The sequence below is a fragment of the Oryzias melastigma genome, linkage group LG13, assembly GCF_002922805.2.
Source record: "Oryzias melastigma strain HK-1 linkage group LG13, ASM292280v2, whole genome shotgun sequence".
In the NCBI taxonomy this organism is placed as follows: domain Eukaryota; kingdom Metazoa; phylum Chordata; class Actinopteri; order Beloniformes; family Adrianichthyidae; genus Oryzias; species Oryzias melastigma.
In genome coordinates, this window is record NC_050524.1 from 1,535,065 (window position 1) to 1,551,362 (window position 16,298).

Below are 16,298 nucleotides of genomic sequence, written 5' to 3' on the forward strand. Positions count from 1 at the left end.
ACGAAATACCCGCTTCCTCCTTTCAATCGCACCTCATCAGATTTGAAGTAACTCTTAAAATAGTTGGACTTTGCCTGAAAAAAGGAAAAGTTTTTAGAAAAGGTGAGTCTGTGACGTTCTGAATCAAAAGGAGGAGAGAGAGGGGAAGGAGGAGGAGGAGGAGATGGAGATGAAGGAGGAGAAGGAGATGAAGGAGGAGAAGGAGGAGAAGGAGGAGAAGGAGGAGAAAGAGGAGAAGGAGGAGACGTCTTACGTCCTCGTGGAAGATCTCTTTGTAGCAGTGCGAGCTCCTCAGATACCACGAGACTTTGAGCAGGACGGGAGGGGACGCCGAGCAGTTCTGTGACACAACTACACAAACACACAACAAACCGGTCTGAGAGGAGACTGTTTGTTCATTTTTGTACAAAACAGTCACGTCTAGAAGGTCCCAGCCTCATGTTTGTTTCCCATAAGTCTCAGTTTGTTGTGGAGAACAAAAACTCACTGAGACGTCTGGAGTTTCAGACTCTCAGACCAACAGGAAGTAAAGTGAGAAGACGTCGAGATGCTACACAGACGAGGAGGAAGGTTGGAGTTTGAGCAGTTTCCTAGCAACAGTTATGGAGAAACAACGACCAAACAGAAGGGAAAATGTTTTAAAACAACTTTAAAAAGTCAGACTTTGGATTCATGGTTCCAAAACTCCAGACTTGTTCAAACCTTAACTCTGCTGGGCAGAACCACCTGCTAAACTGAAGATCCTGGAACATTTTTGACCATTAGCGGATATGAGAGGATGGTCTTCCTCACACAGATGTTCTGACCATCGACTCTACCAGAGGACTGGACCGAGTCAGTGTGACATCATCCATAGAAAACGGTTTACTTTGACATTTTTACCGTCAGTAAGCAGTGATTGGACGGAGTCAGGGCGTCTTTACGATGACTCCTCCTACCACTTGAAAGAAGTCACACAAAATCTGTTCTGAATGATGGACGTGGAGGCCAGCAGGCTCCACCCACTTTTCTTGAAGCATCTGATTGGTCAGTTTATAACTTCATTAACTTGCATTATAGAAAAAAAATATGATGATCAAAAACATATAGAAAAGGTACACTGTTTTTTTAGCTGTTTGGAGCCAGCAAGTACTTTTTGTTTGGAACGTCAGGGGGAGGAGTCACTCCAGTTCTCATATACAGTCAGTGGTGCTGTTTCAGTAAAAACTTTATTTTTCTGAAGGAAAAATGTGACCATAAAATTATATTTTTTTCATTGCTTGACAGTTCCTCTGTGCGACCAAATCCAATGGTTTCCTGATTGAAGCCCCCTTCAAAATAAAAGTTGCTGGAACCAGGTGCAGTTCGCTATATAACCACTGGGGGGGTCAGTTAGAGAACCAACTTCAGAATAGAAATCACAGTTTAGTTTATCACATTTTGATGTTTATTCATAATCATTACTTCATTTAAATATTGACAACAAACAGGGCGGGGTCTCTTGATGGTCATGTGACCCTCAGATCTGCCGAATGTCATCACTCGATGTACACTAAGAAAAAAAGTAATTCGTTCGTTTCCTCTTTTGAGAGAGATGAGGGAGCAGGTCACTGACCTTTCAGGCTGATGATGCTGTTGTTAAACAGAGTTTTGGTGAAAAAGAAAAGATTCTGCATCTTCACGCTCTCCTGAAACGACAAGAGAAAAAAAACAAGTTTGACTTTTGTGAAAAATGGCTCAAAAGAGCAAAGTTGACATTTCACGTTTTAAGTCCTTCACATGCACAAAAACACATGAAGCCTCATCTGGATGGAGATATAGATGTTGCTTTTGGCTGATTTAGACCATTTTTGTCAGGACTGTCTGAAGCTGATGGTTTTCCTGAACACAGAAAGCTGATGGAGATCTGGTCCTCAGAGTCACAGAGATCCTGGACTTCTTCAGTTTCTGATGAGCTTTGGTTGTTCTTAAGGGGTGGGAACAGGTTCGTCATCCACCACAGATTCATAAAGAAAAACGACTGCATTAACACACAAATGAAAGATCCAACCATCAGGACGGAATTTAAGAAGGAAATGTATTCAGATTTTTTAGCTTTAGATAAGTAATGGATGTTTTTAAAAATGACCTTCAGAGCATCTTCAGCTAACGGCGTTCACAGGTGACGTTTTCATTTGCCTTAATTTGCTAAACAAAAGTCATTAAGGAAGCACTAAATTATAATTAAACCATAAACCGAACTTTTGTTTTTTAAATCGTTGTTTTTCCTTTGATTTTGGACTAAATCAGGAGTCTGCAACCAGAGGCTCCGGAGCCACATGCGGCTCTTTTATCCCCCTCTCTGGTTTTGAGGGAAAATTCTAACATTTTGAATAAATTATACTTGAGTTTTGTCATTTACCTTTAGATTTATAACTTCCAGTGATCTTACATGTGTGAAAATTTAATATTTTTTTTTCCAACTACACAAACGGTGAAGGGTTTGATCTATCGTCAGAGAGGTTTATTATGAGAATACTTTAAACTCATTTTCTTGTTTTAAGTCTTGTTGTTGTTAAGAGGTCAAATTCCCAAAGTATAATTGCAAATCTACTGCAGTCAGATCTAACTTATGAGAGGATGCATTTTATTTTGAAAGGAACTTGTATATTCTGCTGGCAAAATTAATATTATAGAAATTATTGGAAAAAAAAATAAAAGCCACATTTTAAAAAATGAAAAGCTTAATGGCAACAAAAACATAAAGTTTATTTTTCTAAACGATAAACTGGGACTTAGCGGCTCTCGCGGCGTTTTGGTTTGTAAAAAACGAGACCAAATGGCTCTTTACTGTTACAGGTTGCAGACCCTTGGACTAAATGGTGACCCAAAGTGCAGGTAAATATGTTTAGGACAACGTTGTTCAGACTTTTTAAAGTTAGATCACCTTTAGAAAAAAATACAAACAAAATGAAACCGTTTCAGCCTAAATGTACTAAAACATTACAGTTCGAATCAAAAATCGAAGAGTTTGTTTACCGAACACTTATTGATGCTACTTCCTCCAGCTACTAATGACGGCTTAGATCCTGAAACAACCATCTGTTGTCATAGCAACCTGCTCCCTTATGCTCATCAGCTCACAGACGGCAGACCGTCACCAGAGCATTTCAGAAAAATATCTGGAGTTTGATTGTTTTTGTCTTCATGATGGCTGGATTTCGATTGCAACCTCAACACTTAGAACAAAAAAGATATTTAAGTAAATAAAAATAAATGAAAAGTACAATCTAGTGTAGAAAAAGAACTAATATTCTGTCATTCTTACTGCACTGAAGGACTGATGAGGCGGATTTTTTTTTTTTAAGAGAAGAAAATAAACATTTTAAAACCACAAAAAAATGATTCAAAACATTTGCAAAATATATATATATTAGAACAACTAAAAAGATGTAATTTTGTCTTTTTACTCCTCCGGGCTTCCGTAGTTTTGACTAACTGCGACTTTGCTAAAGTAAACATCAGAAACGTCACAGAGCTGGAATTCAGGATGCTCTGACACGCTCGTCCTGTCACTCGGGACGCTCTAAGGTTCCGCTTTAACGCAGAGTTTCGCGGTCGTCCTCGGGTCACACGCGCTAACGTCACAAGTTATGGCGCAAAATTAAAAAAAGGATTAAACGCCGTCGTCGCGGAACCGTTTCGGCCCCGTGGACCGCCGTCCGGGTCCGGGACCACCGCGCCGCACGCTCGTTCCCGTCAGCGGAGCGGGGGTTCGGACCGAGGACCAGGAAACTCACGCTGTCCACGGTCAGCATCCACGTCCCCACTTCGGACACCGCGGAGGCGCGCCCGCTCATGCCCGCCAGCACCAGCACGAGCAGGGCGGCGGACACGGACCGACCCGAACCTGCCATTTCAGCTAAACCCGGGACGGAACCAGCAGCCGTGGAATCACCAGCTCACAACAAGCTGCACACTTCCGGGTTCCGGCTGACGTAACACGTAACAGGATGAGATGCGGTGCGTTCAGGAGCGTAGGAAACTAGATATTTGCTCAAACTCACAGTTTCTGGTAGTTGTTAACAGTTTCCAGCCATTTAAATGATCTAAAATCTATTAGGCTTCATTCATGTTTAAATCATATTATTAAAATTGTAAAATTAAAACATTTTCAAAGACAAAAATGTTTAAATTGACACCAAACCAGCATTTTTTAAGTTGTTCTTACACAAGATTTTGTGTTATTTGTGTGTATTTTGTCCGTTTCTGCTAGATAGATCTTTAAACAAAATAAAGAATTGAAACAAAAGCTTCTGAGTTTACATGAAAACATACAAATAACAGCATTACTGCAAGTGAGTTGCACCCATGCGGTTCTGAATCCAGCTGAGTCAAAGGTCTGTTCTTCGGGTTTTATGTTTGACACAAAAATTTCTCTCTTTCCCATTTTTAGTTGTGAAGTAATGAAGTCCTGATAACTCAAAAATTATCAAGATTCTTGAGGCACCTGTTGAAGATGCTACATGGCACCCATGTGTGTGTTGGGTAGAATTTATTTACAGAACAAAACCAAAATACAAGGACTAGAGCCTTTAACAATAGCCAAACAAATGCATGTTCTGCTGCTGCCAGCTGGGGGTGGGGTGGGGTGGGGTGGGATGCTATTGGACTATTTTGGCATAGACTGAGATTTTTTTTGGCTATTTGGGAGTTTGGCTAATATTTCAGCTACGTGCTGGCTGTTTTAGTTCATTTAGGCTTTTTAAAAAAAGTTTTAGTCCATTTTGGAGTTTAGATAATATTTACATGCTAGCTGTTTTAGCTAATTTAGTTTTTTTCAGTTTCACAGCATTCACACTATCATTATCACAAGTAATGCTAAATATATAGTTCAAAATTATGTTAAAAAGTTACGGTTTAAACATTTAGTTCAGTGTTCAATAAATGTTTATCCTGTTTGCCCTGCGACCTCAGGTATGTTTTGGATTTTAGCCTCTTGTGTGATTGAGTCTGACACCTCTGTTTTAGAGCATTTCTAATTTTAAGTTATTAATCTTCTGTTTTTAGAGCCAGCTTTTTGTTTTCTAAAAACTTCCAGTATTGTTTTTTCTTAATCTAAAATTAGACGTGTGGTCCAACGTTTCCTCTGGAATCGTGTGTTTCTAAAATGTAATTTTTGGTATCTAACTGTCAGGTTTGACACAGACAGAATGAAACACATCAATGTGGTCCAACCAGATCTCTAACAGGTCGCTCAGCTTTCTGCGGGGCGGACACACCTACGTATCTCAGCAGCAGAGGAGTCTCTCGGAGGGCTTGGCTTTTAATCTGCCTCAATGCTTTTTTCTTCTTAATGTTTCAGAATGCCCTTCTAAGTTCATAAGTGTCCTCTGGCTCCAGTTTGGACTTTGCAAACCTGAAGCCTCTGTAGTCCAGCTGCAGTGCAAACACACGCAGAGAGACGCCTGCCTCAGACAGGGTTTGTTTCTGCCTGTTTTTCAGCGTTGATCCAGAAACAACCTCATGTTTTCTTTACTTTGAGGGTTCTCCATGCAGAACCTCCTGCTACCTGTTTATGTCTGCAGTTTGGGAGGTTTTTAAGGAGATGTGGGTCAAGAGGTCGAGGAGTTAGAATGCTTTGTGTCCAACTGGAAGCTGAATATTCCCCACAGGCGGGCAGGTGTGTTACCATATCTTTGTTTTATCTGTGTTTTCTGCTGACAAACTGTCGTAACTCAGAGAATATCCAAGTTCTCAGTAAACCAAAATTCTTCAATGGAATTCTTTTTCTCTGATGTCCATAAACACAACACGGTCAGAATAGAGATTCCCAAATGTGAAAGCAGAGGACATAAAGTACGGCGATGGCAGTATCATGCCACCCAGTGTATTTTCTACGTCATAAATAATACATTTTTCAAATGCTTTTTTTCCCGTCCGTTTCTGATTCACAACGAAATGAATAAAGAAACTTGGAGGGCTTTAGGACCTGGGAGCCACCCCTAACGGGTGTTTGTGTATGTGTGTAGTATGTGCGCGCGCGCTTGTGTTGGGCGGGGTCGCTGACTCACAGAAGAGGCACTTTTCTCGCCGCTCCTCTGAACTTCAGCCTCAGTCGCAGCTCCTGTCCGACCTCGGTCCGCCCGGCTCTCCTCTTCTCCTGCGCAGGAGCTCAACTCTGTGAGTAAAAGCTTTCCGTTCTCGGTCCGAACCGGAACCGGGTCTGTTGTTGTGCGCTGAGCAGATAATTATCACGTTTGTCGGGTCTGAATGTTGTCACACCCAAAGAGCGACAGACAGTCTGCAGACTAACCTGCTTCAGGAGGAAGTTCTTTACTTGTATTTATTCATTTAAACACCAACATCTGAGTAACGGATTTAAGTCACTTTAAAAAAGATTTAGACTCGTTTAAACACCTCAAACTCTTTAAACTTAACGATCAAGAGAGCAGCTGCTCTGGATCCTGAAGTGTAAACAGGAGCAGCATGATCAGCTGTTTGGGTTCCTGAGGTTAGACGGCAGTCATTGGAACTGGAAAAATACAGAGAGATCCAAATCCGGATTCATCCACATATAAGGGAAATAAACGTTTTACCACATAAAGACTCCTGAAAACCGCCGTCAGAAAAGCATTTCCCATACAAAAAAACGACCCTGGGAGAACTTTCACACTGCGCTGCTTGGTCCGCTCCAGAGTGTGTCTCGTCTGGGAGATGAAAATGGTGTTTTTAACATCCTCTTGTAGCAGATGGAGGACATGAAGCAAATTAAGATTAAAATTGTATTTCTGAGAATTTGTTTATTCAAATCAGGGGCGGACCTACCATGAAGCAAAGGTGGGCGGTCGCCTGAGGTGTTGAGTATGGAGAGAAAATGGACTTACCCAGATACGTGTGTTTATAATTCTCGATTTTTGACTCATAAAATAAACTTTGTGTTTAAGTACGGAAATTAGAAAGTTTCACCAGATTTTATTCACAAGTTAAGTTCAAAGCAGCTGATAGGAAAACTCTGATGACCCAGCATTCTAGCAGCCTTTAAACACATCATTTGCGGACAAAACTTGGAGACGTAAAGTCTCACATCAGATTTGTGTGTAAATATGGTTTTGTGTGTGCATAACAAAGGATTCGTGCATTATTTTTTAAAGATATGTGTGTGTAGTTATTTTTAAGCTGTTGTCATTTTAATTTGTATGTGTAAATTCTATTTTGTGTTTTTTTAATTTCATAATGTTTGTATTTGTGCACAAATGTATTCTGTGAGTTAAAAATCAAGAATTACACATGTACAAATTGAAGTGAGTCTATTTTGTTTCTATATTTGGGAGCTAAAATATAAAGCGGCTGGGTGGCTCAGTGGGCTAGGTGAAGGGGACTCTGGCACGCAGGAGCCCTGGGTTCGATTCCAGGGTCGTCCACTGATCCCCACCCAGATTGGGTCCTTAGACCCTTGACGACTGCCTAACTGGGTCCCTGTGCCCCTCAAGTACAGGGTTGTGTCAGGAAGGGCATCCGGCGTAAAAACTCTGCCAAATCACTGATGCGAAACAGTGGGTGCTGTTAGGCTGTGGTGACCCCGAAAGGGATAAGCTGGAAGTGAACTACATTTAAAAAGAAAATGTATCTAAATTATTTAACACTATCATCAAGAACACAAATTAAAAAAAATGGTATAAGAATGCTCATGTGAAAGTGTTTCATCCTCCCTCGCCGCTCTACAGGAACGAAATATTCCGTCAACTCAACTCTTTGAAGAGATTCAAAAAAATAATATATTTATATATATTATACTGTTAATGTAATTAAAGGAATAAAAAGAAAACTATCTAACTAAGTTGATTTCAAAGTTGCGTCGGATTCTCTGAACATAAAAACCAAATGCGGTTGTTTTCCGATCAGAAGTGTGACAGAATCGTCTGCATAAAGTCGGACTTTCACTGGTGCTTTCCTAGAAGTTTATTGTAATTCTACCATTTCAGGTGATGACAGTTATGTAGAAAACAGAAGTATTTACAGAAGAATAACTTGAATCACAGTTTTTTATATTTCCTGTTATTAATTTTTAGCTGTATCAATTGCTATAAAGAAGACTTAAAACTCACGTTATTTATGTCATTATTGCATTCTCTTTAATACAATGTGGTATTTGGGCCAGTTTACATACAAAACAAATTGTTTTTAATTTGCGACTTTAAATCTTGTACATTTACGAGAAAAAAATTCATAACTGTTAAATCCATGAATAAAAGTAATAAATATACAAGAAAAAAAGTTGTACATTTATGAGACAAATGTCGTAAATTTAGGAGAAAAAAAATAAAAAAAACAAGGAAAAAAGTTATAAATTACTGAGAAAAAAGTAATAGATTCACAAAAGTCGTAGATTTACGCAAAAAATCAAATTTAGAATAAAGTCATAAAACAAAAATGAGATAAAAGTTATACGATCTTTTTCTCGTAAATCTACTATTTTTTTTCTCGTACATCTATTTTTTTTTGGTTGTAAATTTACAAGAAAAATTGTTAATTTACATGAAAAAAGTTGTTAATTTACGACAAAAAAAGTTGTAGATTCATGAGAAAAAAAGTCAAACTACAAGAAAAAAAAGTTAGTTTACGAGAAAAACTGTAAATATTCTAGAAAACATTTTCATTTAAAAGACAAACAGACATAGATTTAAGAGAAAAAAATGTCATAAATCTATAACTTTTAGTCCCATAGTTTTATGAGATTTAAAGTTGTAAATTTATGAGAAAAAACTCCTAATACTACTTTTTTCTTTGGTGGCCTTAATACTCTGTGGTACTTTAACAAATGTCCTCATTCTGTTTTTCTTTTCACAGAACCAAAGATGTTTCTCTTGAATAAAGTCATCAAAGGCGTCGTGAGCATCGTCGGGTAAGAGTTTTTCTGAACCGCAGTTTCCCTCCAGCAGTTATGCTAAGCTAAGCTAACGGTCTGCTCTCTGTGAACAGCGACTTCGACCCGTCTCAGTTCGTGCCTTCAGACCCGGTAAGGAGTTATTGATTAGATCTTCTCAAACTGAATTTGTTTCTCTTTCCATCCGACTCTGCAGGTTTAGTGAATTCAGTTCTAAAGGGTTGAAGATCAACTTTAGGATGAGGATTTTCACCTTTTCAACTAGAACAATAACATCAATTAGCTTAAACAGTCGACTCTTTCAGAAAAGTGACGGATCTCAACGTCCACCTGAAGAGTCGTAACAACCAACAGCCATCTGAAGACTTTGATCTGACAAACCCACAGATATGATTGTTTCTGGCATCAACGTCGTTCCCAATAATTAACAGATTTATGTTAAAGAGGACACATTTCTGTCTGTGAACGCCTCGTTTCTGCTGCGCAGTGGAAGATTTCAGAAGCAAACAAACGAGCAGAGTGTCTGAACGGCTTCACAGTCTGGAGGAATGTGTGGGGTTCGGTCTAACAGAAGCCTCTGTGTGTGTCTGCATGTGTGTCTGCGTCTGGATGTGTGTGTGTCTGCGTGTGTGTCTGCGTCTGTGCGTCCGCCTGCAGCCTCCTCCTCGCAGACCCCCGCACTTCGCCGAGAGCCACGAGAACGATGAGGAGAAGCAGTTTCGGAGAGTTTTCCAGCATCTCGCCGGAGATGTGAGTTCTTCTGTTCACACCAGACCCAGTTTTTGATTGGGATTATAATCTATGTTTATACCTTCAGATTATCATCCACATCCGAAACATTGAAACTTTTTGGACAAAGTTTTACAAAATATTACATTCATGTGTTTGTTTTTTATTTGATTTGTTCCAGTTTAAATGCAGTAAAAAAGTAATACGATTAATCAGACTCCACCCCCAATAGATTTAGGGGGAGGAGTCAAAGGTTTGACCACACCCCCAAATCGTTAATTTTATGAAGTACCAGGAGGTAAAATAGTTTTTTCTCATTAAGCTAGACCTAGTGATAATTTAAAAAGCTAATAAGAAAAAAAAACTTTTTGAAATGAATGTAACATTTTCTAAATCTATAAATCCTATTTTAAGATATAGGACCTAAAAAAAATAATTTCCAGGTGCTCAAATGTCATAAATATCCTTAATTGCTTTATTCATTTTTTAACCTAATGATAAAGTAATTTAATATTAATAAAAACCTGCATAAAACAAAAAAAGTATTCTTTTTGCAGTGAAAATGACATTTATTTTCAGGTTAAAAGTTCTTTTATTTTCTTAAGTATTTCCCACCTCATTCAGTATTTGAAAAAAAATGAAATGTTTTAAATAAAAAAAGGTTTCTCAAAGACTTCTGAACATATTAAAAACATTAAAGGGACTCTACCATGAAAATTCTACTTTTTGAGGTTTTAAATGCAGGTTTCAAAAATCATAACGCCTGGTTCACACTGTACGCCGGAGCGATGCGGAACGGAGACCGCGTCCATTCGGCATCCTTATCAACCTGCGGTGTGGTTCACACCAGGCGTGAAGCGCCGCGGTCCTCCAGAAGGCTCGCGCCGTGCAGCGGATCGTTTCGCCGTCTGGTCCATTTTATCCGCGTCAATTCTGGCAGGAAGTTACATGAAGACACATGAGAAAATCCTGTTTATTTTCAGAATATAACACACACTCATATACATTTCTAACATATATAATATAAATAATCCGGATTAATGTATGCATAGATTACATTTATATATAATCTGTGTTCAAGCACATGTAGAGGATCCCTGTTTTGCTGAAGAAACTTACAAATAACTTTTGCAGTTAGATATGAAATGTTGGAAACTTTTCTTTTGCCGTCTTCATCAATCATTTCACTTCTTCTCATGGTGCTTAAGTTATAAATTTACAAGAAAAAAGTCGTAGATTTATGAGAAAAATAAAATAAATATACAATAAAAAGTTGTACTTTTACGGGAAAAATGAATGAATTTATCAGAGAAAAGTCATAAATTTACTGAGATCAAGCGAAGAGGTTTGACAGTTGGAGGAAAGCGTGGAGCGGATTCAAATTGGAATTTTTAGAACAATATAAATATTACTTATTAGTTCTTACAGCCTTCGAGTTGATCTGTGGAAACCACTTTTTTGTTTGATGAAGAAATAAAAGAAGGTTTCATCTTTCTGGAAGCCTGACAGTGCAGGTTAAATCTGCATTTTGATCTATAAATGAGTTGATCAGAGTACCCGGACAAGCCCCCAAAATACACGCCAGTTCTCCAAATAGTTTGTTGTTTTGTGATGAACTATAATTCCACAGGGATTGGATCAATTGGGCCTTTCTAGACTTTAAGTTATTGTATTCTTCAGATTCTTTCCTGCTTAGACACTTTATTTGTTGGATTCTTCCGCTGCATTCCTGCCTTTGTCTGGCAGGGCGGCGCTCTCGCTTCGAGGTGTGGTGCTGTCTGAGTCAGTCATCTCAGGGAGGGTTGTCCAGTTTAACCAGTCAGCTCACTCAGAGTGGATCTACTGTAGAAAACAAAAAAAGGTTGCAGGTATGTGGGCGGGGCATCTCCCTTTAAAAGTGCAGAGTCAGGTTTGGCTGGTTAGTTGTGTGAAGAGCAGGAAATGGAAAAATACCCAAAAAGAAATTAAAAAAAGTTGTTCATATCTTTTTAAAATGAAGGAGTTTCTGATTACGTATAAATCAGAGTCTAAACACAGAAATGTAGAAGTGGAAACGTTGATCCATCAGAGAGGAGTGACACAACAGAGAGCTCAGATCACCTGTGGCTCAGGTGGGAGGGGCGGGGTTAGAGGTTAACCATCATTTCTACATTTATTTGCACTTATGCAACATATTGGAAAAAAAAAGAATATAAATACATAAAAAGTAGGTGCAAGAAGAGGCAAAAAACCCATATGGGCTTATGTTAAAGCCTCTATCGAATAAAACATGTAAATTAACATTAAATACAATTTTATACATTAACAATTATGCATCTTAAAAAACAAAAACATTTACACTTCAAACACAATCATTATTTTCGGGGATTGTCTTAAACTTTTTTTTAAAAGAAGTGTCTGAAATGCCATTCATGGCCAGATGGGAGAATTAACCACATTTTACAGCCTCTAAATCATAGACTAAATTGAGATCTTAATGTGACACATTTATGAAAATGACCATTTCAACGGGTGTTAAATGATGGATCTCTGCACTGGTCTTAAAGTAACGTATAATGCTCAGGGATAGCATTTCTATTAAACACTTTTATATATAAAAATGTTAATTTGAGAGATATTAATGTTATAAATATCAAGAATATTAAGTCTGAGAAATAAATGATCAGAGGCTTTGAATGAGTTGCAAATTGTTTTTTGTTTTATTAAAAAGAATAATAATAATTAAAAAAAGAATGAATTGCAATTTGAACAAAATGCTTTTGCACAATCAGTATTTTGTTCAGAGTAGAATATGAGAGAAAAGATTAGATTGTAAGTATATATTGTGAATCCAAAAGTTGATTGAGATTTCTTAGAATACCAAGAGAAGCCCCCGTATGTATGCACGTTTTAAAGGGTCGCCAAACAGGGAAGTTGGAAGCTGACTCCTCCCACAGCCTGAAAATCCAGTCAGGGGGGCGGGGCTTGGGAACAGAGCTGCAGATCATGACGTAAAACCTCTGAAACTTACATGATTTGATCAATCACAAGATTCAACTGTAATACCTCGATTCAACCTGTAGGGGGAGCACACTGACTGCTTTTACTATATTTTCAAGAATTAAACATGTTTATTTAAATTTGTTAAAAAATAGGCAACAGACAGCACTTTTAAGGCCCCATTTATAGAGAAAAACAGAAAAGAAAATGCTGATTTAGTGTTTGTTTACCCTTTAAACTTAGACTTTATGATGATTTTCTCATTTAACTAGATGCTAACAACTGGACGCTAACTTTAGCCGCGACTGACTTCTAATGCATAAATAAAGATGGTCAAATTGCATATAGAATTGTAAATTTCAAACTGCATTGTCATTTGAATTTAAGCATCAAAAGCAATTATAACCTAATCGATTTTGTTTTTATTCAATATTTTAATTTTAAAATGGTCACATTGAATAGTAATTTTTAATATTGAATACCAAATTGTGTTCTCATATTTCAAGCCTGATTTGCATATTGAATTGTAAACTGCATTATTTGAATTTGGGCATCCTTGAATTTTGACAATTTATAATGCAATTGATTTTGTTTTTGATTTAATATTTCTTAAATTGTCATATTGATTTGTAATTTTTAATATTGAATTCTAAATTTTAAAATTGTACGATCAAATTACATATTAACTGGTCAATTGAGAATTGCATATTTACTTTGAATTATGACTCAAACAAGCTTCCGTAGAACTCTCTCACAGTGAAAATGAGAACAGGAACACAAAGCTGATCTTCTGTTGCTCTAACAGGACATGGAGGTGAGCCCCAATGAGCTGAAGGACATCTTGAACAAAGTCATTTCCAGACGTGAGTCTACAGAGAACGTTGGCGCTCATGAAACTGGAATAACTTTAGCTTATTGATGTTCCGTTTTAAAGATGGAGACCTAAAGACGGACGGCTTCAGCATCGAGTCCTGCAGGAGCATGGTGGCTGTCATGGACGTATCCTTCAGGATTAGGAGGTTCATACTGGTTCTGTTTGCTGCTGTACATGTGAGGTTCTGCTCTGGTCTGTGAGTTTGAGCTTTAACCCGGCGCCGCTCTGCAGAGCGACAGCACCGGAAAACTGGGCTTCCATGAGTTTAAATACCTCTGGAACAACATCAAGAGGTGGCAGGTTGGTTCCGTCTCCGTTCTAGGTCCTCTTTCTGCTTTTGTGTTGGATGTTCTTAGATGGTTCCCTGTTCTCGTCCTCAGGGGATCTATCTATCCTACGACTCCGACCGTTCCGGCGTGATCGGCTCGGATGAGCTCCCAGGCGCCTTCAAGGCTGCAGGTGAGAATCCGCTCCGAGTTCACGTCAGTCACATGTCCAGTTTATGGATTTCTATTTATCACACTAGAAAATGAAATAAAATGTGCCTGTTTGAGGTGGAAGTCTCATTGGGTCAGAGATTGCCCGGACAAGCCCCCAACGGAATTCTGTTTGTTTTTACAGGTTTCCCTCTGAATGACCAGCTTTACAAGCTCATTATCCGTCGCTATAGCGACGAGAATGGAAACATGGACTTTGACAATTTCATTGGCTGCCTGGTTCGTCTTGATGCCATGTGCAGTAAGTCATTGCTGCGTTTTTATCATTATACACACTGATCTTATTTAGTTTTTTCCTCCGTTTTTTATATTTTGGTAAATGAAACGGTCCTCAGTCGGCTTTAACTGGGTTCCTTTTTTTAATTACTTGATAACCATAAAAACAGAGTTAGAACAATATTTTAGTTAAATGGAAATGGTTTATCAAAAGCTGCATGCAGATGCAGAAAAGTTTTAAACGAGTGGAAATATCGATATTTTGATATATCGATATTTTGATATATCAAAATATCGATATTTGCGGGCCGGTATCGACCCCACACCAACTTGGAATCGATACTATCGATATTTTGGGTCGACGCTCCCAGCTCTAACCAAGGGTTGGGTTCAGTCAAACAAAGCTACATTAAACGCTGAAGGAGGATGTAAACACTGGTAGCATTTGATGATGAATGACTTGGAAAATGACCAACAGAACTGTGAGCGATGGCTGTAAACGGTGCGTTTGTGTGCTGCAGGAGCGTTCAAGACTCTGGACAAAGACAACAGCGGCACCATCGACCTGAACATCAAGGAGGTCAGCTCTTCGCCTGAAAGGCTTTCACATGAGCCCGTCGTCTGCTGTATCAGTTTCTAACTCTCTCTCGGATTGTTTAGGGAACAAACGGCGGTGGAGGGTTGGTGATGTGGGCTAGTTTTACAGCGGCAGGATCTGAATCCCTCAGTGCAGCTTTTGGCAGATTTAACTGGTTTTCTGATATTGTATTCTCTGAAATACCACTCGCTCCATTTAGGCCATATGTCAAACTCAAGGCCCGGGGGCCGGATCCGGCCCTCCAGGTAATTCTATCCGGCCCTCCAGCTCATTTTATTTTATTGTTATTAATGACCCGATGTTATCTTGAGCTCATTTCTAACTTGTATAATTTTGACAAAATATATTTATATAGAGAGTAAAATATTGAAAGTTATTTAAGGTTTAAGTTGATTTATTCTGGAATAATATTCCTGACTTTTTATTATTCAGAATTATGTTAAAAAGTTATAGTTTTAATGTTTTAAAAATTGGCATTCTGCTAGATTTTTGGACTATTATGGGATTTACTGAGACTTTTTAGGCTACTTTGGAGTTTAGCTATTTTTTAAGCTATAAAGCTGTTTTGGCTAACCTAAGTTGTTTTGTTTGTTTGTTTTTAGTTTTCTGGGCTAATTTTCCATTTAGCTATTATTTTACCTGGCTATCAGCTTCAGCATTTTCAGCTATTAGCTTTAGCGTTTTTGGGTTTTAATTTCAGCCTCTTCAGCTCTTAGCACTAGCATCTTTAGCAGCCAAATTCAATTTACCCCCTTTTTAAGGTTTTATGCTATTTTGAAGTTTTATTATTTTTTAGTTACATGTTAGCATTTTTTTTTTCTTTTTTTAGTTATTTAGGCTAATTTGGCATTTAGCTAATATTTTAGCAGGCTATCAGCTTCAGCATCTTTAGCAGGCTAATTCCACTTACAGCATTCACACAAGCATTATTGCAGATAATTTTATATATTCAATAATGTTCAATAATTGTTTATCCTGTTCGTTCTGTGACCTAAAGTGTGTTTTGGGTTTTGGTCCCTTGTGTGTTTGAGTTTGACACTCATTTTTTCGATCCATTTCCAAAACGTTCCCAGTGATCTTTTAGTTATGATGCAGTTTTTAGCTAAAATAAAAACCTGTCGATTTTTCTAGAAACCAGCCTCCAGTCCAGCAGCTGTTGCACGTTTTCAGCTCCTATCATGGATTTCCTTCCATTTGACTCTGACCTTCTGTCTGTCTACAGTGGCTCCAGCTGACCATGTACTCCTGAAGAGGTTGCTCTGTCTTCTTCTTTCATCCCACCTCTTTTCCTGATGTGTATCCATGGACCAAACTGGCCACAAAGCTAATAGAAAGAAGACTTCTGAAGTGGGACCAAACTGGAGATGATGCACTGACTCCCTCCTGCTGCCAGGGGGCGCTGCAACCTTTCTGCTGCACAAACGTTTGAAGTCAATTTCACAAGAATTAATAAAGAAACTGGGATAAACAAGTTTTCTGTTCTGTTGTTTCTTGGCTCTAAAACTGGCAGTGAGCTGGAGTGCATCAGGATGTGACACGGTCACAGAGGGGAATTCTGGG

General features: G+C 38.5%; 2 protein-coding genes across 3 annotated transcripts in view; one reads left to right on the plus strand and one right to left on the minus strand.

Annotated features, from left to right (window-relative positions):
* The window catches only part of zgc:162698 (uncharacterized protein LOC560165 homolog), a 15,623-nt gene extending 11,659 nt beyond the window's left edge, over positions 1-3,964 (minus strand). The window contains exons 1-3 of one of the 2 annotated variants that reach the window (XM_024277106.2): positions 3,759-3,964; positions 1,595-1,667; positions 254-351 (exon numbers count right to left, since the gene is read on the minus strand). In XM_024277106.2, the coding sequence (XP_024132874.1) occupies positions 254-351; positions 1,595-1,667; positions 3,759-3,875 (288 nt within the window). In that variant the 5' untranslated portion in view covers positions 3,876-3,964. The remainder of the gene's footprint in view (positions 1-253; positions 352-1,594; positions 1,668-3,758) is intronic. The other variant, XM_024277104.2, reaches the window with a different exon arrangement.
* A 2,020-nt stretch (positions 3,965-5,984) lies between these two features.
* capns1b (calpain, small subunit 1 b) lies at positions 5,985-16,209 on the plus strand. Its single transcript, XM_024277108.2, has 11 exons — positions 5,985-6,141; positions 8,809-8,863; positions 8,941-8,977; positions 9,503-9,595; positions 13,359-13,416; positions 13,488-13,552; positions 13,659-13,727; positions 13,808-13,886; positions 14,049-14,165; positions 14,662-14,720; positions 15,961-16,209. Exons 2-11 carry the CDS (start codon positions 8,817-8,819, stop codon positions 15,985-15,987), a joined length of 651 nt encoding a protein of 216 aa, XP_024132876.1. The 5' UTR covers positions 5,985-6,141; positions 8,809-8,816; the 3' UTR covers positions 15,988-16,209.
* Positions 16,210-16,298: the final 89 nt, after the last annotated feature.

Bases quoted from the DNA above. Each gene is read 5' to 3' on its own strand.
- capns1b (XM_024277108.2), top strand. From the start codon at position 8,817: ATGTTTCTCTTGAATAAAGTCATCAAAGGCGTCGTGAGCATCGTCGG. The intron at 13,417-13,487 runs GTGAGTCTACAG...TCCGTTTTAAAG, and splicing joins GAACAAAGTCATTTCCAGAC to ATGGAGACCTAAAGACGGAC. The intron at 13,553-13,658 runs GTATCCTTCAGG...GCCGCTCTGCAG, and splicing joins GCATGGTGGCTGTCATGGAC to AGCGACAGCACCGGAAAACT.